The sequence below is a fragment of the Sitophilus oryzae genome, unplaced genomic scaffold (assembly GCF_002938485.1).
Source record: "Sitophilus oryzae breed Bouriz unplaced genomic scaffold, Soryzae_2.0 scaffold_815_pilon_pilon, whole genome shotgun sequence".
Taxonomy (NCBI): Eukaryota; Metazoa; Arthropoda; class Insecta; order Coleoptera; family Curculionidae; genus Sitophilus; species Sitophilus oryzae.
The window spans coordinates 4,045,127-4,070,096 of NW_022147434.1; the positions used below are offsets into that span (position 1 = coordinate 4,045,127).

General features: G+C 31.3%; 3 protein-coding genes and 1 non-coding gene across 5 annotated transcripts; 2 read left to right on the forward strand and 2 right to left on the reverse strand.

The window, feature by feature from the left end:
* Positions 1-4,152: 4,152 nt before the first annotated feature.
* Positions 4,153-4,226, reverse strand: Trnai-aau. Its single transcript has one exon. It is a non-coding gene; the product is annotated as a tRNA-Ile (tRNA).
* Positions 4,227-5,282: 1,056 nt separating this feature from the next.
* Positions 5,283-6,528, reverse strand: LOC115889549 (general transcription factor IIF subunit 2). Its single transcript, XM_030909586.1, has 4 exons — positions 6,249-6,528; positions 6,040-6,191; positions 5,768-5,979; positions 5,283-5,710 (listed from the first exon to the last, which is right to left on the reverse strand). The coding sequence occupies exons 1-4, from the start codon at positions 6,392-6,394 to the stop codon at positions 5,423-5,425; spliced, it is 798 nt and encodes a 265-aa protein (XP_030765446.1). The 5' UTR covers positions 6,395-6,528; the 3' UTR covers positions 5,283-5,422.
* Positions 6,529-6,882: 354 nt separating this feature from the next.
* LOC115889486 lies at positions 6,883-23,977 on the forward strand. 2 transcript variants are annotated; one of them, XM_030909490.1, is made up of 4 exons: positions 6,883-6,917; positions 6,972-7,166; positions 16,849-17,260; positions 22,560-23,977. In XM_030909490.1, exons 2-4 carry the CDS (start codon positions 6,996-6,998, stop codon positions 23,426-23,428), a joined length of 1,452 nt encoding a protein of 483 aa, XP_030765350.1. In that variant the 5' UTR covers positions 6,883-6,917; positions 6,972-6,995; the 3' UTR covers positions 23,429-23,977. The 2 variants fall into 2 exon arrangements, with proteins under 2 accessions (XP_030765350.1, XP_030765351.1); XM_030909491.1 differs by having other exon boundaries at positions 6,900-6,917; positions 6,984-7,166.
* On the forward strand, positions 7,757-9,752 carry LOC115889485 (N-acetylgalactosaminyltransferase 6). Its single transcript, XM_030909489.1, has one exon. It carries the CDS (start codon positions 7,911-7,913, stop codon positions 9,693-9,695), a length of 1,785 nt encoding a protein of 594 aa, XP_030765349.1. The 5' UTR covers positions 7,757-7,910; the 3' UTR covers positions 9,696-9,752.
* Positions 23,978-24,970: the final 993 nt, after the last annotated feature.

The window sequence follows — 24,970 nt, forward strand, 5'->3', positions numbered from 1 at the left end:
TAGTTTATTTCAGTAAAGTTAATTAATTTTAACTAATACCAGCAATTGTAACTAATTATTAAGCTACTTATTAAAGATAAGTAATAAATAGTTTGTTTTGTCATGGCAACTATGCTTTTATAGGGTAATTGTATTATTGTATTAAAAATATTTGTAAAAATAGAAAAAATTGAAATAAAACGCAAACTATTAAAAATAGGTATATGATATACTTAATAAAAGTTGAAGAGTTTTGTAAAATCTATCAGAAAAAATAATAATATATAGGGTGTCCCATTTAAAATATTTGAGATTTTTTAATTTTAAGTATTCTCTGTATTATTTAACTAAAATATCTTTATATATATACATATATCTTTTTTTTCATCTCTATAAAACTCTCCTACCAAATTTTGGTACTCCAACTTCAGAAACAATGGCACCACTGACAATTTTTTAGCACACTGCAATTTAACATTTGTTTAAACAAATGGAAATATTACAAAGACTATTAATTTTACGTATATAACATTATATATAAAAAAAGTTATGGAATTTTACGCAGAATCTAAAAATAAAATAAAAAATAGGGTGTTGCATTTAAAAAAAAACATATGTTATATCCGCCACCCTTTTTTGAAGCACTTTGTATACTCTATAACAATTTTAAAATGTGTATCTTAACCTTCCCTACAATTATATTTCAAATTTTTTTTGTAAACCTCGAAGCAAATGAGATTATGGACTTTACTCTATCGTTGACTCGCCCTGTACAAAATTAAAACAGTTTTTCACGGCTTCGACAACACTAAGGATCTGCCTTAAGAGTCCAGCATTTCACTAGTCCGAAAAAGTAGCAAAATAAGCGTTTGGCATTTATCGTTTTTTGTAAAACTGGCTAGGTATTTTTACACAAATGAAGAAGGAAATTAAAGATAGAGGATTATTATTATATCCGCGTATTGAAGCACATTTTTAGACAACTTCTTTATGTTTAAGATTTTGATGGTCAAACATCAACAAAATATTCCTTATCTTTGGACTAAATTTTCTCGAAAATAAAGACATAATTTAAAATTCCGTTACAATACGGAAATAGATTGACGTTTTGTGAATACAGTGATATATAATGTATATGGTTTTGTAACAAATTGCTCGCTCTTTTATGGCAAATACTGAAGCTCTGCAAACCTTAATCAAAGCACGTGTGTTTGTAATTTTGGATGTGGCTTAACACGACAGGATCGGGCTAAGCCTAGGCAGATTTCTGCAATATAATATATATTTCCTTAGGCCACACACCCTCTTTACCCGACCAATTAGAGCAACGCGAACGGTACAGCGTAATAGTCTCTTAAGCAAATCAAACTGAAAAACACACAGATCAGCCGCAACTGCATTTACAAAAATCCATGTGAGTGTGATGCAACTTATACCGTATAATATCCGTAATGTATGGTTTCCATACAAATTTTTGAAAATTCGGGACAAATGGGCTTTGTAGAATCCAAACAGAATTCGGATTTTGGACGAAAAATAAATTATGAATTTATTTATGTAGTTTGTCTAAACAAAGAATACCTGTACAGAATATGTTATTGTTCCCGGTATTCTGTGGAAGCATATATAGAACTTTACAGTTGAGGGTTGGAACCTTTGGTGTTCCACAGCAAAATAAAATTACCCTAAATCACCACAATACACCAAAACACTTTTACTTTTACACTGGACGCGCGTTTCGCTAACCATGTTAGCATCATCGGCAGATGATTATAAACTGAATTTAAAAAAAAAGCAGTTTATAATCATCTGCTGATGATGCTAACATGGTTAGCGAAACGCGCGTCCAGTGTAAAAGTAAAAGTGTTTTGGTGTATTGTGGTGATTTAGTGTAATTTTATTTTGATATATAGAACTATAAATTATTTTTCGAATTAAACGGTTAAATTTTTTTCATGACTTTTTAGACGAACAGCCAAATGGCTCAAATATTATGCGTTTTCAAGCTAAATATACTTATTATAGATTAAAGCTTTTTTCCTTAGTTATTTTTTTATTTCTGACGGTGGACTAATATTTTAAAGTTTAACCCAAGTTTCAAGAAAATTATTATTATTTTTTAATTACTACATGAGTTTCTATTCCAAATAATATAATAATTTGAAATATTTTGAGAGGCGCTCGAAAATGTTGTCATATAAACATTTTATTCAGTAAAGTCGATTGCGTTCTGGAATTTACCTAAAAAAGGCGTTAAAATCGCACGGTAAATAACGAAAAAATAATAATGACTTCCATAATTATGGGGAAATTTGATAACTTCCATCATAACATTTATTTTTATGAAATGTGAAATTGCATGAAGAGGTCGCTGCGAATAAAGTTTAACAGTTTAACGAAAGTTCCACATGTCGGTGGATAACACTTGACTGCCACGAACCCGCGACTAGGCAGCTTCGTAACAGATAAGTCGCATTCACCAGTAGGCTACTTTATAGTAACACTTCATAGTAACTCTTTTAGTGGCAAAAACTACCCAAGACACTACCCGGCTACTCAAAATCTTTCCCCATTTTGGTCGCAGTTACTTAGCAGCTACGAATATACGACGTAGGCGCCGATGGTCACCGTCCACTTTGTAGTGGCTTTGATAGTAGCTGTAGCAGTTACATATCTGCCACTATAAATGCTAGTTAGGGTAGTTTTCAGGTCCTCTCCGTGTATCCTATACCCTATATTTTTACTAGGCATATATATCATAGGATTTAACAAGTTATTGCTCTGCAATATTTACACATTTTGTAGGGATCAGTTAGACCTACTGAAATATTGTAAAATCCCGCAATATTAAGAAATTGGCGCTTATCAAATGTTTCCCCTGGACCCTTCAATTGTGATTGTGATATATCTACTGATATATCAATAAATCACTGCAACGAATGATCATTCTATAACACGCCGCATCGTCTGTTAAGGCGATATTGGAAACACAGTTTATTTTAAAATAATTTACCGGTTATATTATGGTTATTTGATAACAAAAAAAGATTTACTGAAAAAATTTAGTGGATCGGTAAAACATGAAATGGTTGAAATTGAAGCAAGGGCACATTCTACTTCGACATCATTATAATATGTAGCTTGTTAAATAATGATACTATATTTTGTTTACCTCATGTAATTAAAAGTATTTTTGTATGTTTAAAATAATTTTGTATGTTAGTGTTAGTACTTTTAAGTATTTTTGTTTTCTTTTTATTATCTAGTATTATAATTTATAGCACAATGCTATATGACAACTTTAGTTTTAATTATAGTTTGTTATTTTCTATACCTTATTTTTGTTGAAGAACTTAGGTATGCTTCTATATACTTTATTATAGAGTTTCTTTTAGCAAAGTAATGCATGAGAAAATTAGTTATGTTTTTGTTCTCTTTTCCGTCTAGAGAACTCTGGTAACCCTATAGTTGGACAGAAAGGGACAGACTTATAATCAACAGCACGTAATCATAACAAAACAAAGAATGATAATTCACATCCACGAGTGCACCGAAAAGGAATAAATTTTAACTTATTTTATTAATTTTTTTTTATATGTTTTATTTCTAAAGTTATTACTATTAACCCTTCACTCTTCTATTAACTTATAAGAATTTAGATGATAGTTCATTATATTGTTACTTGACAAAATGGCGAATAAAAAAAATAAATAGCAAAATTAAAATATTTTGCAAAAAAAAATAAAAAAATATTCTTATATGTATATAAATTATACATACACACATAATATGTACATATATGTATATAGGGTGATTCACGGCGATAGTACGCAGTTGCAATTAATAATCAGTCACCGCAACCACAGACCGCAACTCAAGTGGTGGTGATAGCAATAAAGTATGGTGATAGCAAGTTTGGTGATTTGAGCAAACCAGAAAATTTGCGGGATGTTTATTTGAAAATTATCGAAATTTCACATTTCTATCTTCTTCAAGTGTCATATGTTCCTAAACGAACGTTGACGACGACGACTGTTGGACGACTGCCATGTTCACGATCTTTCTGTATCGCTCTCGATCTTGTACTACATGGAGTTTTTTACATACAATGTCATAATTTTTTATCTTTTTTAAAAAAGTCATAATTTTTTCAAAAAAAAAACTAAAAAGTTATGGCCCATGGGGGGATCGAACCCACGACCTTCGCGTTATTAGCACGACGCTCTAACCAACTGAGCTAATGGGCCTGATGTTGGAAATGTCATTATTATGGTATTTCAAATTTCAATCATATTGTAATTTTATTATTCTTTAATTTATAGAAAAGCAAAAACGCTAAAGTTATATAATTTCTAATCTTAAAAAATATAGCACTTTTAAGATAATAATAATATCCATAAAAGTTAACAATTTTATGATGATATAACATTTTAAATTAATTTTGTATATATTTGGTTGCCTATTCAAAAATAGCCATACTATAGAAATAATAAACATAGATGATCATATTCCACTCAAAAGAATAGATATTTTCCACAGGTCTATTTCCTTCTGATATTTCGTAAACATAGAAAGATCTATTAATTTTGGCATTTGTGTATCCTTGTTCCAAAGAAAATTGTTTAAAGGCAAATTTTGCTCATTTTATTTTACATATAAACTTAAAACTTTCAACTTTTTTCAGATTCTAGCCAACTTATATAAGTTACATTACACATTACAGTATTACAGTTTATAGATTCTCTCGGTTCAAAATCTTCTTAGTAATAAATTTTTAATATGAATGTCACACATTCTAAAAAATTAAGAAATTTTGACAAAAAAATATTAAACATGTAAGGAGCAGACTTTCTAGATGCCTTTTGTCCAATTTTGCCAAACAAAGAAAAACAGCCACGCTTTTTGCAAGAAAGTTACCGAAAAACTAGTATACTTGCAAAATTGGGAAAAAATTATAAAAATAGTACACCTACTACATGCCAATGGACATACAACACATAGAAAGTCTAAGGTGTTTTCTCAATTTAATTCTAATGGAAATAGTAATGTATTTAACACGTCGTTTCTGGCATCATATTATAACTCTGTGTATGTAGTTTGCAATGCCACCGTTGCCTGAAAATTTAAAAAAATGGACAAAGTGTTAGTAACTTTGCTCTTCATGTGTATGACCACGTATGACCCATAATATGTAGTCTGAAAAGACCTGAAAATGGGGACCTGCCATTGTAGATCTAATGCTATATAGCAACGTTTTACCAAGAGTGAATAATTTAGATTATTTATTTAAAATAAATTTAAAAAGGGTGAATAATTTATTTATATAAATATCATGTGATCTGCCTTCTAGCCTAGATATATTTCTTATAAATAAATATAAAACATTTCTTTATAGTACAAATATTTCAAATTTATAATTGTCTCAATAATTTAATGACAATCTCTAGTCATCATCTGAATCTTCTTTTTTCGCCTCGCTTTCTGGTTGTTTATAATGTCTATATTCCGGTTTAAGCTCCCACATATTTTTGTGAGGGTTTTTTAAATTATAATTACAAACTTCCTTTAAAATTTCTTTTAAATAAGTTATTGGCTGCTTAGTGATCTTAACTAAATCCTTAATATTATAATACTGATGCTTTTCAAATGCAGCATAAAGCATCTCCAACACGGCATCTTTATCATCACGAGCCTTTTTACCTTCAGCCTTCTTACGTTCCATATACTCAATCTAAAATTTAATAGTATTTAAAATAACAGTCATTCATAATAGTTTCAATATACATACATTGTTTTTATGATCTGAGACAGGTTTGTAAGATTGAACAACTCTATCTAACTGTTTCACTTTTCTAGCAGGCAGAGAGGCCTTTCTAATAGAGTCTAACTTAAGCTTCATATAACAATTATCAGCATAAGGTCTACATTCCAACTTTTGAACGATTTTGCCTTCCATATATAGTTTTTCTGTCTCTGGTACTACAGAATCAGTATTTGTTGCTAAAAGTTCAACTCCGCTATAACTAAATGCAAAGTTCAAAGAAGTAATTTTCTACTTACGTATAACATGAGAAAAAACTCCCAATGTTTGTTGAGTAACAGTAGAAACATCTAACCGATGATCCTTTGGTATATTTTCATTTGCTGCATCACTAATACTCAAAATTGCAGAGGATAATGTTAATGAAACCTGTGGTTTTTGTCCCTGTTGCCTAAAACAATAGAAAATGTTCAAATCTGTAAAAATATATAGATTTAGGAAAAATCACTTTGTTATCTTTAGCTTGCCAACTTCCATGTCATTAGGGGCTTTTTCCCAACGATTAGCAACATATTTTGGCACTTTAACCAACCAAACACCTCGATTTGCATTAGATAAATCTAAATCCCTATCAATGTGGGTATCTTTCGACATCTTTACACACAAACAAAATTATTCGTCCTACTATATCAAATGTACCAAAACAACAAATAATCACAATCGTAAATCCTAATCACAAAATCATAAAATCAAAGAGCACAGTACGATTTCTGACATCTAAATCTGGGGTTAGGTTCTACTTTATCCTTGAGCAATTTTCGGCCACAACTGCCAGGCCTTTGCGATCCATTAATAATTTTTATTTTACTTCAGAAAAAAATAAAATACTACGGGCATCCCTTGCGGGCTTCCGACTAAAAAAACTCATTTTTACTTTCCAGGAATATAAAGTGACTACTTAATCATATCTTTTATATATGATTTTAAGTAGTACTTTAATTTTTCGGCCTGAGCTGCCAGGGCTATTCGGATATGATTTTAAATTAATATTCATCTTATCTGATTTTACTTATCTTGGGCAATTTGCCAGTTATAAAAAAGAAGAGTTTAATTAAAAACCGTTGTTGTCTTGTCATTCTTGTCACTTGTCATAATTTAACGGTTTCCATGGGAAAATGTCAGTTTGAAATAGCATTTAAAATAACAATTTTTACATCTTAAATAATAATAGTGTATATTTTAGCATTCGTTAATTATGGGTGCAAATAAAAGTAAATTACCAGAGATTAAGGATGTGGAGATATATGAAAAAACAAGTATCCCTTCGACACCGATATTGACTCCAAAAGTTTTTAGAGATAATATTACCAAAGCTAGTCTGGATCCAAGATCTCCCAGTCGCAATGTTGCTAGGACTCCCATTGAGGTAAATAATAAAAAATATAATTTTTAATTCAAAACAATTTCTGGAAATAACATCCAGCAAGAGAATGGATACCTATAATCAAATGACAAATAGCGTAATTATATTCACATAAACGGATTAAAAATGTACTGTGACTCTGTATAAATTACTTTTTTTTCTTTAATAATCGCCGTTTAAAGGTGTAACAGAATAATTTGTTAAGGAGTGTTCTAAACATTGTTTAACTCATTAATTGCATTTTAAAGGTCATCTTGTACTGGTTATTCATTTTAAAAGAATTATCGATTGGTACAACTGAGTTACAGTACTTCATACCTTTGCGCTATTGTCAATTCTTGTCAATATATTCACTGAAATATTTTGATATTCATTTATTTTTATGGTTAATCAAAAATTGTATTTAATTTAATACTGAAATTTCTATACTGTGACAATACTAAGAAATATTATTATAAAAAATGGAGGTTTTCAAATATATTAAGATATTTTTCAAACAAAAAGTAAGAAATCTCGCCGAAATATGTCTGATATGGCAACGTTTTCTAAGATTACCAACTGTTATCAAGTATTTAAAAACTTATTTCAAGAGTTGTTTTTTTAGTATTTTGAGGTTAGCGACTTATTTGAATTTATTCAAGGTTTTAATTATCAGATAAAATGTACACACGAATGATAGTACTTGTTAACGTGAAAAATTTTACCATGAATAGTGAAATATTAAATTGAAAAGCAAGAGCCACAAAGATGAGGAGAAATATCAAGACTTTATTTAAATATTCCCTAATTTCTGGCATAACAGTAGTGTGTACAGTAGTAATTTATAAGACACTTGAGAATATTCCTAATATTAAAGATTCCGAGCCGGCTGAACTTCAAAGAAAAATATCAGTAAAGAAGTCTGTATCATCATATAATGAGAAAATAGATTGGCATAATTATGATACTATTAGGAAAGATGCTAATCGCACTGGTACAGGGGAACAAGGTGCCCCAGCTTATTTAACTTCATCTGAGAATGAGAATTACGAAGCCCTATTTAAAGTGAATGGTTTTAATGCTGCGCTAAGTGATAAAATAGCATTGGATCGATCTCTACCCGATATTAGACATAAACAATGCAAAGCTAAAAAATATTTGTCAAAATTACCTTCAGTGAGTGTTATAGTGCCATTTCATAACGAACACTGGACTACATTACTTAGAACTGCTACAAGTGTTATAAAGAGGTCTCCACCAGAACTTTTGAAAGAAATTATTTTAGTTGATGATTTCAGTTCCAAGGAATTCAGCAAAAAGCCACTCGACGACTATTTAGCTGTTAATTTCACTAAAGTCACTGCACTCCATTTACCAGAAAGAAGTGGATTAATCAGAGCGAGATTAGCTGGTGCCAAAGTGGCAACTGGAGATGTATTAATATTTCTTGATTCACACACAGAATGTAATGTAAATTGGCTTCCACCCCTTCTAGAACCGATTGCTCAAGACTATAAAGTCTGTGTATGTCCTTTTATTGACGTTATTCAGTATGAAACATTTGAATATCGTGCTCAAGATGAAGGTGCAAGAGGAGCATTTGATTGGGAATTCTTTTATAAAAGACTCCCATTACTTCCTGAAGATTTAAAACATCCTGCCGAACCCTTTAAAAGTCCCGTAATGGCTGGGGGACTGTTTGCAATTAGTGCCAAATTTTTCTGGGAACTTGGAGGATATGATGAAGGCCTTGATATATGGGGTGGAGAACAGTATGAACTTAGTTTTAAAATATGGCAATGTGGTGGAGAGATGTATGATGCTCCTTGTTCAAGGGTCGGTCATATATATAGGAAATATGCCCCATTTCCTAATCCAGGAAAAGGAGATTTTGTAGGAAGAAACTATAGAAGAGTTGCTGAAGTCTGGATGGACGAATATGCACAATATCTTTATATGAGAAGACCACACTATAAAGCTATCAACCCAGGAGATTTATCAAAGCAGAAAGGACTTAGGAAAAAGCTGAACTGCAAACCGTTTAAATGGTTTATGGAAACTGTTGCATTTGATTTGCCCTTAAAGTACCCTCCAATAGAACCTGACGATTTTGGATTTGGAGAAATTAGGAACTTGGCTGTTCCAGAGCTGTGTGTAGATTCTGGATACAAAGAAAGAGATCAAGTGGTTAATATTGCCACTTGTATCAAAGAGAACAATAAAAAAGGTGAACAAAACTTTACCCTTACTTGGCACAAGGATATTAGAGTCAAAGGCAAAACCCTCTGTTTTGATGTTTCTGATCCAAATGATAAGGCAGATATAACTTTGTATCCTTGTCATGGTCAGCAAGGAAATCAGTATTGGAGATATGATGTGGAAAAACAGTGGTTTCTGCATGGTGGAAACCCAAGATGTTTGGATTGTGATCCTGGATCTCTTAAATTATTTGTAACTACCTGTGATGAAAATTCAAAAACCCAAAAATGGCGATTTGAAAATGTAAATTTAACTATGATAGCCGACTGGAACAATGTTGGTGTTATCAAATAACTATTTACTGTGTATTTTTATTTTTTGTACAATTTACAAAAATATACTTTTTAAATAACGTGTATGTATTTCTTTTATTCCTATAAATTGTTCTTTTCTCTTTTATTTTTTTTAATTATTTGTTACATAATTGATATAAATTGTTTGCCACAAAGATGCTATCTCCGAAAAATACCGTAATCTGATAGCTAGAAATACATATATAAATATACTTGTATAGATAAAACATGATATAAAAATGTATTATCTCATAAACTCCAGTTCACTTTAATAATTTAACTCTGATTCAGAAACATATTAACAGATAATTATATTGCAAAATAGAATTTACCGTTACCCTATAAATAAATAAAACATATTCTAGATAGGGAAAAAATTTCAAAATTCTTTGTTAATACCTAACTGCATATTATTATTTTTAAAACTGAATAATAAATATTAACTTTAACTAACTGTAGTGGTTATTCAAATTGTCTTATTTTTTTACCTTATTGAAAAATGAATGTCAATGTTTTCAACACTAAATTTAAGAGCATTAGAGGTAAATAGGAAAGAATTTTAGAGAATCCATACTATAATCTATAATATTTTTGATTGTTTTACGTCTTATGAGCTATTTGCATTTAATTTATATGTTATCTAAAATCTAAAAATATTTCACATATTCACATGTTAAGTTCCATATAAGGATCGAGATTTTTTTATAAGTGTTTAAGATTTTTCTTAAAGACAGGTTTAAGCGCTTTTGAACTATTTTCAATTTTATGTTAAAATTGAAAACGATAGGAGTAAATTATAGATTTTATTATTTATTACCCTATTTTTTACAAATTTTTGTTATCTGTCTTTTGAAAAATGTTTTACTCTACTTAAATTTATATAGTAGAGTCAAGTGGTGTAAAAATGAAACACTTTTAGTTTTTTTAGTTACAACCATTTAAATACAAAGTATGTCTTCTATAAAAGGCATTTGGTGATAACGAAATTATTGTAAAAGTAAAAATATACCAAAACAACCCCTAAAAATCAGTATGTAGAAAAGTAGAGAACCTATAATTATATGACGAAAATTAGCTAGATGAAATCAAATGCGCAAAATGCTTCCTTTCCTGTTAACTGCATAAAATGATTGTCTTTTCAAAAGGATCTTTTGATTTTAAAAGGCATGTGTGGAGTTCTACCTCGAAAAGTAGCTACAATAATTTCTCTCATGTTGTCGACAATAGTTGGTCGAGTTTTATAAACACTGTCTTTAACATATCCCCATAAAAAACAGACTAGATAAAATCAGGAGCATTTAAGTATTCTATTAATTGGTGAATTCACACTGCATTCATATATAATCATATCAATATAATATATTGAATCATATTAATTCTCTATATATAAAGCTATGTTTGCATTTTTAGCAAATTTCTGAGAATTTTTTTTGTTTTAACTGACACAAAATGATAACTAGTTATTGAAGTTGGACTAATTAGACAGCTATGTTAAAGTAACGTCATACATCACAGCCACCTAGATTTTATCAAATAATAAAGATCTACTCAGATCAAATCATGTAAAAAATGAAAATATCCAAGAAAATCTTTGTTTGAGGGGTAGACAACCTTAATAGTATTGTGAAGAGACATGCTCCATTGAATATCAGAATAATATACTGGGCGTTCCATTTAAAATAAAAGAGTAACATGCTTTTAAAGGTGAACAATGTTCAATATTAATATTGTCTCACCCTGTATAACTTTTTGGATCAAGTTTTAATTTGATTTAAAGTACAATAGTTAATTTAATTACATATTAGCCTATACCGGGTAAATTCCAATTTAGATAGCTTTTATTGTAATTTAAAAATTGTTCTTTTTATTTCTAGAAAATGTTAAATATGTCAAAAACCTTACATTTTAGTCATATACTTCTCTAATAAAACTCACCTTTATTTTTCTTTAAGAAATCCGAAAATCTATTAATATACAGGGTGTTCCATTACAAAAAAACACAACTTTGATATGTAACATTTTTGGGGACACCCTGTAGAACTCTATATTTTTAAAAAGTGCTTTGAATTAACCTACATATGCTCACAAAATTTCATTTCAATACGAACTGTCGTTCTCCTTGGATCCTCCGCGGCGTATGAGGCGCCACCCTGTATAAAATGTTATACTCCTAGATGTTGAACAGTAACTGGATATTTTTCTAAAACAAACATGAACACCACTGACTTTTTTTCCTTGTTAGCAAAATTGTGTAGACCGTTTGACCGTTTAATATCAATTAAAAGTTGTGTCTTGATATTTTGTCGATTTTGGTCCCCTTGATGAGATAAACGCAATTTTATATTTTATTAGTTTGTCTTAATCCAAATCTCATAACAACCTTTAAAAATGTTTAATACGATTAACTGGCCAAAGTGTTAAATAAGTACTCATTGATTACTCATCAAAAAATGTGTAAAAACTTCTATAAAATAGGTCTTTTGTAATTATCTTAAATAGCATTATTTTTTATTGGAATTTGCTGTAGGTTACACTAACCATCATTGTTATAAATTTTAATAAAATTCAATAGTAAATTAGATTAAATAAATAATTTATTATTTTTATTTTAAGTTTATTAACTGTGATTAATAGCATTGCTTTCTCATAAAAAAATCATCTCTCTAAAATCTCATCAACGAGTTCAACAGCAACAAAATATAAAGATACAACTTTTAATCGACATGAAATGGCCTACACAATTTTGCTAACAAGTGAAAAAAGTCAATTGCGCACATATTTTTTAATATTCCAGTGATAACCTATATACACGTCCCTGGTAAATACGTCGACACTTTTTTAGCATTCAAATATGTCGCACGTATAGTAACTTTTACCTGTGCTTTTAATCCAACATTTCATTCCAAGTACTTGGAAGAAAATTATAATAAATTGAAAAAAAATGAGTACTTTAACACCCTCTGTAGCTAAGGGCACAAACATAGTGATGCATCCTACGCGCACTGTTTTAAAACGGCGAATAGGTGTGCGTAGGCATACTGAAGCATTTACCATCGCCGTTTTATTAAACACCAGTTTATATAATAATAATTAGTATAGGCCCTTGTTGCATTTCAGTTGATTTCAACAAATTCCGACCGCAGCGCTACAACGGCAAAAATCAGATATTATCCCTACCTATTTCACGTCGCCGTCATGTTGATCGCATAGAATAATATTGAAATCGTGGTTTGGTTATAATATTTAAGTATTTTAGTTTTTTGCTAGTGCAGTTATTGAGACAAAAAAGAGATAAAACACTCAGGTACGAGGTTTGTCTGATGTAACGCTGTTTCGGGTAATAAAAAATAAATGAAAAAGAATTCGAACTAGGCGGCCGTCGTGCTGTGTTGTGACAATTTCAAATGTTAATAAAATTGGCGAAAAAATGTTAACGCGTAAAAGGAGAGCGTACTTGGGGCGTTGTTGGGTGCAATTACATACATTCAATAACTCAACTTTCCCGGATTTTCCCGGATATTCCCGAAACAAATTTTTATAGCTTCATAGTTTCTCACACCAATTTGATCAAAAGCAAAAATGGATTCAAACATTTCGACGAAGCAAGTGAGTAATCAAAGTGCTCGTTACATCATCAAAAAATTAAAAAGACATATACTACGAGAGGATAAAATATAACTTGCAATATTAATGGTATACTTTTTTTTAATCAACTAGCGATTAAAGTACTTGCTATAGACAAATAAAGTCCATAAACTAATTTCGATTTTGAAAATAGCTACTGTCACTAGAAACTTGCTATGACGACATCAGCCCTCTTTGTTGCCATTTTATTGAAAAATTGCTCTTTATTCAAAATCTGAGCTAGATAGGTATAGAATACCCTAATAATAGTTTGAAAGAGCATTTGAATCTGTTTCGATTTATTTTAAAAAATACAGGTTGTCGTATTTGAAATAACAAGGTTTTTATGTAAAATAAATATTTAAAATAAATCATCAATTGTTGGTACCCCTGTATAAATTTAAGGGAGCAATACAATTTTTCAGTAAAGTTTATTTCTCTGTCTTTAAACTCAGCACAATAATTAATTCTAAAAAGTAATGCACAGGGTGTTGATAAGCTATTCCATTGTAGCATGCATATTTAAATATCTTTAAATATCTCAAAAACCAAAGCTTGTAAACATATTAATACATATATAATAACCCTTATAATAAAGGCCTTATTTTGTGCCCAAGGATCCAAATATGAAATAAAATACCGGGTGTTCCATAAGAAAAAATATAACTTTGGTGTAAATCTTAGTTCTGACATACCCTGTACATTTCAAAATAATTTTAAATTATGCACATGTTTTTCTGCATATTTCCGTTTTCGTATAATCAACCGAGGCGAATGAGTTGCGCCACTCTGTATACAGGGTTGTTCACCACATACGACACGGAGTATTGTAGCTAAACGGTTAGATTTTTACAAATTGTTTTGGGTTCGTTGAAGGACTATTAGAGCTACAATTTAAAAATATTTTTACAAGATACAGAGTGTCCCAAATAAATAAAAAATATCAAAGTTGTATTTTTTTAAATGGAACATCCTGTATATTATTGCATTTTTAGTTTCTACGATTAAAATAAAGATAAATTTGATTAAGGTTTATTACACTTAAACCATAGCGTTTTTGAAATATTTTCAATTTTGTGAAATTGCACTATAAATTTTAAGGCTTCATTTCTCCGAGGGTATCAAAGTTTTTAATACTAAATATTTACTGAAGTTTATTTATTGATCAGTTATTGTATTGCAATAATAAAAATTATATTACCTTATACAGAGTGTCTAAAAATGTATTTTAAATAATGACTAGCTTTAATCGGCAATAACTTGTTTAATTTAAATGAAACATCCTGTATATTTTATGAGAATCAGATGCACAATTTAATTGTCTATCAAATTGTATTATACCACTTTTTACCTATCCCTTCAAGTTTTCGTAGAAAATGCATTTTCTTATAATTTAGACCTCCTTTATCAATATACCCATGGAATATTGATTGACATATTAGATTGTTTTTAAAACAACAAATGTCCAAAATGTACAGGCTAGTAATATTATCGTTTTTAGTAAAACTATTTAAATCTTTATAAAAGAGTATACCATTAATTAAATATAGCACAGTATTTCCGCCCAAATACTAATTAATTACATACTTAATTGTGTTCGTTAATAAATTATTCTAAATAAATGTGGATTTGAATCAGAAATCAATATAATAAGATAACAATATAATAAATGAAATATCATTTTTAAGGTGTTAGTTTTTTTACCACACTGTCTAATACACATACATAATTCAGTTTTTTAGTATTTGGAGCAATTATTATTAATCAACGCAAACAGTCAATTAATGTAGTTTGAATACTGGAATCATATTAATTGGTCCTCTTTAACAAATATTTAAACATTTTTTTTATTTTTTAATGAAATAAACGAACTATATCGACAATGATAGTATGTGTACCTCTTTAAAAATTTGGTACATCTTTAAAAATAATCTAAAATGTCAGTATTCCGTGGGTATATTGATAAATGAGTTCTAAATTACAAGAAAATTTAGTTTCTACGGAAACTTGAAGAGATAGGTAAAAAATGGTATAATACAATTTGATAGACAATTAAATTGTGCATTGATTCTCATGAAATATACAGGGTTTTCTATTTAAATTAAACAAGTTATTGCCGTTTAAAGCTAATAATTATTTAAAATAAATATTTAGACACTCTGTATAAGATAGTAACATTTTTATTATTGCAACACAATAACTGATCAATAAATAAACTTCAGTAAATATTTAGTATTAAGAACTTTGATACCCTCGGAGAAATGAAGCCTTAAAATTTATACTGCAATTTCACAAAATTGAAAATATTTCAAAAACGGTAAGGTTTAAGTGTAATAAACCTTAATCACATTTACCTTTATTTTAATCGTAGAAACTAAAAATGTAATAATATACAGGATGTTCCATTTAAAAAAATACAACTTTAATATTTTTTATTTACTTGGGACACTCTGTATATTATAAAAATATTTTTAAATTGTAGCTCTAATAGTCCTTCAACGAACCCAAAACTTACAATTTGTAAAAATCTAATCGTTTAGCTACAATATTCCGTGTCGTATATGGCGAACAACCCTGTATAGGTGTTCTATTTAAAAAAATATTCGCGATCCACTCACACTTTTTTGAGACACCCTTTAGAAGTTCAAATATTTTCCTCAAATACATCCTAATACATACTTTATGTCTGGACTACAAAATTCATAAGTTTTTTATTATAGGAGCTGCAGATGCCCGACGCACTATTGCCGTACCCTGTAGAATCAAGGTGTTTACATTGTTGGTGATAAATTAAATACTAGTATTGTGAACATTTTATTCCACCCGACTCTAGTTCGACATATGCTCAACGAATTGTGATCCTAAACCGACCAATCAAATGTAGAGTTTCAGGCATCCGCGTCCGCTTCTCGCAAAAAACAAAAATTTTGTTTCCTAGGAAGCATCGCGCTGAACATATAGGTGTTGGCGAGGCGAGGTGCGAGGCTCCAGTATGTTTTGACGCATAAATTTGTATATGTTTGATCCAGCATCGCCGGATGGCGAGGTAAATGGCGCGCATCGCGTCGAGATGAAATGGCCCGCACTATGTTTGTACGATAGTCGCGATGCATCCTACGCGCACTTACTCGCCGTTTTAAAACAGTGCGCGTAGGACGCATCGCGGCTAGCATCCTGGCGAGCAGCACGGCCTGCATCTTGGCGAGCATCGCATCGAGATGCCTCACTATGTTTGTGCCCTAAGAAACAAAGCAGAATCGGAACTATGTTGATATGAAAAATAAATCTTATATATTTTTACCTGAGATATCTCCCTACGAGAGATGGCACAGAGATAACTATTTTGAAACACCTGTATAAGTTATTATTATTATATTTTTGTATCTATTCTGTTTTAACAAGATCCCAATACATTGTGCGTTCGTATATGGAACGCCGTGTATATGATCGAGGCATGAGAAAAACTCCTTAATTGAGTTAAGAAGTTTTTCAAAAATTGTATTTATAATTATTTTTCTTTTCAATTCTAGCTTTTATCCGCAGCCGCTGAGAAACTTCAAACACTCAATTTGGAAGAAACCGAAATAGATTCATTGACATGTGAAAAAATGTTTACCCCGTTAAAAACGCACATAATGCTGGGTATCGATCCTCGATCGCCTACCGTGGAAATCCAGAGGACTCCGATAGTAGTCAGCGCTTCGCCAGATAAGAAATTGCCAGATATACTAAAGAACAAAAATTTGGATCGAGTCAAAAAGTCCGGTCTGCTTGACACGCCCAAAACCCATGTGCCGCCTAAACTGTTAGGCAGCGCCCCTGTTACGCCTAAACCAATAAAGCCCGACGAGTCCAAAAGAAAATCGTTTGTTGGTCTACTGGAAACTAACATGGACTTTACGGAAACCGATTTGGATACGGTGCTGAAAGAAAAATATCCTGGTAAGTGTAAATATGTTGGAGGCAGATGCCGAATTCGGCCTATGTCCGAAATAATTAGACATATGGCGATTTGTCCATACTAAACTTGCCAGATGCGTGCAACTTCGTGGTTATAAATAGTCTTTATATAACTTCTTTGCGGAGGGGGTTAATATTTTTTTGGTATAATATAACAACAAAAGATTAACACCCTTCGCATAGAAGTTGAAACCAATGCAATCAAAACTCTTCCGCGTAACTTTGTGGATATAGGTAGGTATATTTAATTATAATCGCCATATGTCTAATTATTTCGGACATAGGCCGAATTCGGCATCTGCTTCCAACATATATAATAAAAAACGGCACCAAATTAAAGGTTGATTCTCACTATACTTTCCGTTTCCATTCCATATCCCTTCCGTACTTTTTATTGTATTGACGCTATACGTAAACTTCCGTTCCGTATCAGTTCCATACATTTTATTGTACAATTTATATCATTACGAAAGTTTTATTTTAAAAATTTGTATCTTTTGAAAAAGGTAATAGATTTAATTAAGAGGTGAAAGAATAAATAAATATCAGCAAAATGTTAATAGAGCTGGTACAAATCTAAGAACTTAACAACGCTGTTGCCGATACGCTTCAGTCCGTCCGCCAAAAAAATATATGGGAGGAAAGGATATGGAACAGAAGGGAAACGGAACTGATAATGTGCATTGTCCTATTCATTTCCATGATATATGTTATGTAAACGGAAGGGAAACAGAATGCAGCAGATACGGAAGGTACAGCAGGGAGAATGTACCTTAAGTTAAGAATGCGGATCGATAAAATCTGCAAATTTAAATGGTCAGTGCCATAGATCGTCATTTCTAACTAGGGTTTCCATACTTCCGGGTTTTTAAGGCACTAGGGTGTTCCGCCCGCAATTTGAAAAAATGTTAGGGAAATATAACTGTAAAAACAAAATAACTTAACTTTGTTGAATATCTTAATCGTTATACAATGTCACATATCTACTAAACAGACATTGTTCAAAAGTATCCGCGCCTATCTGGTCATTTTTTTTCGTTTTCTGTGCACTCGTGAATTTGAATTCTTTTGTCTTTATTTTGTTATAATTACGCGCTCTTAATGAATATAAGTCTGTCGCTCATCAGTCAAGATCCTTATTTATCTCGGGATCACGTGGTAAAAAAAGATAAACGGCGGTCGTTTATGCCGCAAAAAATACTATATTGTTTTATTAGGAGTAAGAATGACAGTTCCTGAGGCGGGGCTATACGTTTGATTATTGACATACAGCCGAGGTACGAATAGTATATTAAACAACGAGTTTCGAAAACGACGTTTTGCACACGAGTTCGACAGTTTCGAACGAGTGTACAAAGAAGTTTTCGAACGAGTTTTTTACGCTATTTTTTCTACGACTACAAATTAGCAGCAGACTCACTCAGTTTTTGCCAGTTTTGTGGAATAATTTGCGATGTAATGATGACACTTTTCTCGTGGCTGCGTTGCGTTTGGCGTTTCAGCTAAATATTGGATGTTAAAAATGTTAAAATTGGCACATGTCGTGCGCTAAATCCTTATCACACGACAGTTTGCAAAACGCCAATTTCAAATCGAGTTTCCGTGTGTCAAACTGCATTTTCTAGGCTAGTCGTAGAAAAAAGTAATTTTTACTCCGAATACAACATACTATTTTTTTTGAAACGCCACAAATAATTTTTTAAACAATTTCAAACGTTCCATATCATATAAAGATGTAAAAGTCATACCTTGTATTTAAATATATATGGAGAAACTATGGTTACGCTCGTTGAATTTGACACTTTATGTCAGTTTAATAATATATTTTCGTACTTTTGTACCTAGGCGTAAAAGTGCTTTACTTTTATGTCTAGACGTTAAAATGATTTTTTTATATTGGCAATCCCGTCGCAAAAATTAATACTGTTGTGACGTTTAAAAAAACTATATTTCGACACTCTCAAGGAAAAGGGTATAGGGTATTTTCCGTTGGCCTAGAACTATGGCAAATAACACCGTCTTATGCTACAAGTATAGGGAAATATCTGAAAACTATACATTTGTAATTAGATCACAAAAAAAATGTGACTTTATGCATGGAACGGCGCGACAGTCCAAATTTTAAATTGAGTTAACTGTGTCATGTGGAGTACTGTATGAAAGGGCTTCATTGGCACAAGCTTAAACATATTTTTAATTATTTCTATGATACATAGTTTAAGATTTTTGACGAAGAATGAAAACAGTGCCTCCTTTATGGTCATTACTAAAAACCGATCTAAAACCGTCAGTAACACTTCTAGAATATACGCTAGTCTTTAATCCGTCTTACCTGACCTTTTTTACTGACGATTAAAACGTCATGCCTAGACAGGGCTAAGACGGAAGACTGTCTAGGAAACTGCCGTCACTTAACGTAGGGTGAAACGTTAGGTATGTGTAGACGAAGCTTTACCAAGTTTATCTCGACTATCAAGTTGGAAAACCATATTACTTATTTCGTCATAAGGCGCATTCTCAAGACTCGCGTACTTGACAAACATTTGTAATTAGTATACAGGTTATACACGGTGCGTCGGGCATCTATACAGAATTTCTAAGTTATTTATTATAGGAACTACGCCGCACTCCCGCCAGACCCTGTAGGCCAATAAAAAATACTTGCCAAGTACCGGATGGCCAACTAAGAATGGAGACGCCGGCTGTACCTCAGAAACTACTTATCGTATACTTTGGAAAAAATTCTAATAAGTAAATCGACCAAGAGAAATCGCTGGAAATTATTTTCAAGTTTGAAAAATGTCCGCTAGGGGGCGTTTCTCTGACAGCCACTCATAAAACAGAGTTTTTCTCAAAAATATGCAGGTGAACAGGTTTTTTAAATATTACTGTTGTAATCATCGAGAAATTTGTATTTTTTTTGATATAGAGTATTTTGCTCTATCTCATAAAATAAAGTGGTGGGGGAAGGTTAAATTTGCTTTTATTAAAATAAGGATAACTCTGGTTTAGGTTAGCCGATTTAAACAAACTGGGGCTCGTTTAAAAGAGCTTTTCTTCCTTAATGATCTCCAGTATAAATTTTGTTTCCATATTTTTTTTGTGATAGCTAGAGAAATCAAACCAAACCAAATAGATAGAGATAGATAGAAAAGCGCAATTTTGCATAAAAAAATTAAATAGGAGGCTATATTTTTCTTTGTACCGTTAAATAGAGCACAAAATTTCCAAAATATTAGCGCAAACCGCAATTTTCTATCTTCTCTCTAACGGGAGATATTAAGAAATTAAATCATATTAGGCTGTCGCCTATAAGGTCTAAAAATTATAGTAGTAGGCTAGGAAACAAAAAGAGGTAAATTGATTACGTCAAAATATCAAAACGTTTAAGTTAAGTTTTCATGCATCCGAATTTCGGGCGTTTTAAAAAAAAATGACGTTATAAATTTTTAAATGTGTTTATGTAACATTATCGTCCATCCCTATAATTTTTACGAATTTTTTTGTTAATTATACGTAGGTAGTTCTTAGATTAAGATGTCCGAAAGTCGGACAATCAATAATTTTATTAAAATTTCTAGGAATTATGTGCCGCCATATTTTTTTTAACGGAAAACGGCCGAATTTCGTATAGCCGAAAACTAGGAGTTTATTTCATGTAACGTCATTTAGTTATTAAACCAAATTCATCCTTGTTTTCACTTGTTTTCGTGGTTTATCTGTTGTTTGTGTTATTTATTATTATGTTATAAAGTTTATGTCGTTTGGGTAGCTTTTCATATAGCACAGGTGCGAATCTTAATATGCACTACTGGTCCAAATCTATCCTTAATGCAAGTAGTTCAGCACCAAGACCGTTGGTCGGTAAATGTTTAGGCAGGAATTCTAGGATGGCGAATGATTGGACTTTTTTAATTATCTGAATGAAATGAACTATCCCTAATTTGTAAGAGATAAATTGCTAACTTCGTTAGGGGATCCGTCATTAGGGGATGAAATTGCATTTGTTGCAATTTGATCAGCATGAATGTAGTTGATGCAGTTGGTGCAGTTGTGCCGCTTAATTTGCTGTGAATGTGTGGTGCTTCTTGGATACCACTTATTTTAGTAGATAGAGACCCTGGAGAGGCATATTTCCATGGCCAGCTAGGTCATCGGCGATGTCATCGGATTCAATATGGCTGGGTTTTAATTTATGGGGTCGAATCAAGAACGAACATGGATAAATAACTATTAAACGATATTAAAATGAAATTAAAATATATGTTTTGATATTTTGACGTAACCAATTTACCCCTTTTTGTTTCCTAGCCTACTACTATAATTTTTAGACCTTATAATACTAGGCTACAGCCTAATATGATTTATTTTTTTAATATCTCCCGTTAGAGAGAAGATAGAAAGTTGCAGTTTGTGCTCATATTTTGGAAATTTTGTGCTCTATTTTACTGTGTAAAGAAAAATATAGCCTCCTATTTAAATTTTGTATGCAAAAGCGCAATATTTGTTATGATGTCAAACAGCGCTCTCTAGCTACCACGAAAAAAAAATATGAAAACAAAATTTGTACTCGAGATCATTAAGGAAGAAAAGCTCTTTTAAACAAGCCCTAGTTTCTTTAAATCGGCTAACCTAAACCAGAGTTATCTTTATTTTAATAAAAGCAAGTTTAACCTTCCCCCACCATTTTCTTTTATGAGATAGAGCAAAATACTCTATATCAAAAATACAAATTTCTCGATGATTACAATAGTGATATTTAAAATACCTGTTCACCTGCATATTTTTGAGAAAACCCCTGTTTTCTGATTGGATATCAGAGAAACGCCCCCTAGCGGACATTTTTCGAACTTGAAAATAATTTCCAGCGATTTCTCTTAGTCCATTTACTTTTTAGAATTTTTTTCCCAAAGTTATACGATAAGTAGTTTCTGAGATACAGCTGGCGTCCATTCTTAGTGGGCCACCCGGTACACGAGTCGTGAGAACGCGCCAGTAGATATCAAGTAGCTCATTTTTTTATATTTTTCGGGTGTTTTTTGACATTTTTTTATAAGCTTTTTACTACTTTGGTTTCAATGCCAACCAAAATATATTATTGTAGTCATCGTGTTTCTTTAACAAAAAGAAACACAGTGGCTTCAATATATTTTGGTTAGTATTGACTTGAAACCACTCTCCTGAAAAATATAAAAAATTAGTTACGCCACTTCGTGATATGTAAGACGATTTGTGTGTTTGTATTAATAAATGCTAATTATTTTCATTATTGCTATTGTAGATACTTGCAACGACCCTTCAAGTGTCATCGTCAACGATCCTAGATCACCAACTATAGATTTTATAAGAACACCATTACTACTACCAAAGACTACAGAAGAAGTTGAAGCCAGTCATAAAGCTGTAGATGATAATGTACATAGTAAAGAAAACCAAACATCAACTTCTGAGGATATTGAAGTATCGGAGAATATAGAAACACCAGAGAATATTTTAGAAAGCAGCAGCTCAGTTGATGATTTATTAGAAATAGGAATGTCTCTTCTTGTACCTGAAATTGAAAGTTTAGAATGTAATCCTCTAGAAAACAATGTCTTAAATGTTGAAACTAATTCAAACAACATTGATTCTTGTGAATACGCCACAGAAATTAGTCCTGAATCTCCTGATAATGAAGTCGTGGCAACGTCTGATGAAAATTATATATTTAACATTGAAGAACCGAAGTGTGTGAAATCGGCACCGATCACACCACCACACGAGAACCCTATCACACCTAGGAAATCGAAATCGCAGCCTGTATCACCACCGATCATCGATCTCACGGCAGATGCCAAAGAATTAGATAAAAAGTTGACAAACCTGATTTATGAAGATGAGGATTTAGTAGTGTGTCCTAGAATTGTACAAATGAAGGAACATGTTAGAATACCGTTGGGAGTGCGGAACGGGAACCAGGACAAAAACCACGCGATAAAATTAAAAGTTAGCGATAAGCCACGCAAAGTCGAGAACGGTTCTAGCAAAATTCCCGTTTTTAAGGAGAAAAAAATTAAGGTCCAGTGCGAAAACACACCGCCTAGAGGTATGAAAACGGGCAAAAGTAAAAAATCGCAGTGGGATCCTAAGGACGAAACTTTAATAATTTAATTATTTATTTTTATTTTTTTGCGTTTTTTCTATCTATATATTTGTATAGTAAGTTTGTGATTTTGCAGCCAGTGTTACTATATGTTTTATTTATTATCTTTAATCAGGTTCCAGTATTTCGTTTATGGGCAAAATATTTTTTAAGTTAGGGTCGAAAAAAAGAGACGTCACAGTGGTCTTTGAAATGATAATCGGTAATTTAGGTCGGATATATCGTTTATTAAAAATTGAAGTAAAAAACTTTTGTCAAAAATTAATTTAAATGAAGAGAGTAAAAAGTCTATACAGAGTGTTTCTAATTATTGTCCGATATTTCACAGGGTGATTTTTTAAATATTTATAAGTTAAAAAGTTCATATAAATATATATAGTAGTACTTTAGTTTAACGGCTTTAGCTGCCAGAGCTGTTTGGCTTCAGATAAATGTGTTCTTTCCAAAAAAATCCTTATGGGTTTTTCGCCACTGCACTGCAAGAAAAATCTACAAAATAAAATAGTTATTTTTTGTTAACACTTCTACGTTAAACCTAAACGGACGCTGCTTGTCAGAAGTTATGTTTACAGTAATAAAAATTTGCCTAACAAAGAAAAAAAATGCTTAACGTTTCGGAAAGTTTTCTCTTTCCGTCGTCGGAAGCAAAAAAATATAAAGAATCAAGAAAAAAAAACTATTTAAAATATTTAAATTGAACTATTCGAGAACACTTTACTTTTTAAAACAGATACGTCTACAAGAAATCGTTGACGTTCTTCTAAAATGCTTTGTTTTCGAGATACAGGGTGCCAAAATTTTGAAAAAAATCGGTTTTTAGCTTTGATTTTTCGTAATATCTTCGGACCTACTCCAGATGTTTTTATATACAGGGTGTTTGATTCAAAAAGCATATGCCATCTCTAAAACTTTTTAATTTTTTTTTTGTGATTATCTTAAATACAGTACGTCTGTCCGTTCTGTAGCTACGGGGTATCCGTGAGAGGGGAAACGATATTCTCTCGATGTTTTTCGTAAAAAATTAGACGACGCGTCCAATCAATAAAAATTCGACAAATTTGCAAGTGGCTAATAAAATGAGTGGGCGGAGCGATTTGCGGTGACGTACTCGTCAAGTCGACGTATAAAATATATTGCTGTTTATTTAAATGTTTTTTGTCCGCATTCCTTTGTTAGACACAGATACCTACATTAATTTTTTATTTGAAATTTCTGTAGGTTGGACTAATACTAATAATAACTAATAGTAATAATATTTAATAATAAATTAGGTAAAATATATAATTTATTAATTTTATTTTAATTTTATTAATTGTGATTAATAAAATTGCGTTTATCTCATCAAGGAGGTCGAATTCGACAAAATTTCATGAAATAACTTTTAATTGGCATTAAACGGTCTACTCAATTTTGATATCAAAAGAAAAAATTGGCGCCGGGAGGCACGTATAGCCGTCCATACTAAAATATGTTAATATCTCGAAAACTGCGACTTTAACTGATTTTTATGTTATTACAAATTTTGTTGCAAATATTATTCCTAATCTTAA

What these genes read in the sequence shown, in the direction of transcription:
- LOC115889549 (XM_030909586.1), bottom strand. Translation starts at nt 6,394, where the DNA reads ATGTCGAAAGATACCCACATTGATAGGGATTTAGATTTATCTAATGCA. An exon ending in AGTTTTTTCTCATGTTATAC is followed by an intron (nt 5,980 to 6,039) that starts GTAAGTAGAAAA and finishes TTGAACTTTTAG; the next exon opens with CAACAAATACTGATTCTGTA. An exon ending in TCTCAGATCATAAAAACAAT is followed by an intron (nt 5,711 to 5,767) that starts GTATGTATATTG and finishes ATTAAATTTTAG; the next exon opens with ATTGAGTATATGGAACGTAA.
- LOC115889486 (XM_030909490.1), top strand. Translation starts at nt 6,996, where the DNA reads ATGGGTGCAAATAAAAGTAAATTACCAGAGATTAAGGATGTGGAGATA. An exon ending in TTGCTAGGACTCCCATTGAG is followed by an intron (nt 7,167 to 16,848) that starts GTAAATAATAAA and finishes TTTCAATTCTAG; the next exon opens with CTTTTATCCGCAGCCGCTGA. An exon ending in GCTGAAAGAAAAATATCCTG is followed by an intron (nt 17,261 to 22,559) that starts GTAAGTGTAAAT and finishes TTGCTATTGTAG; the next exon opens with ATACTTGCAACGACCCTTCA.
- LOC115889485 (XM_030909489.1), top strand. Translation starts at nt 7,911, where the DNA reads ATGAGGAGAAATATCAAGACTTTATTTAAATATTCCCTAATTTCTGGC.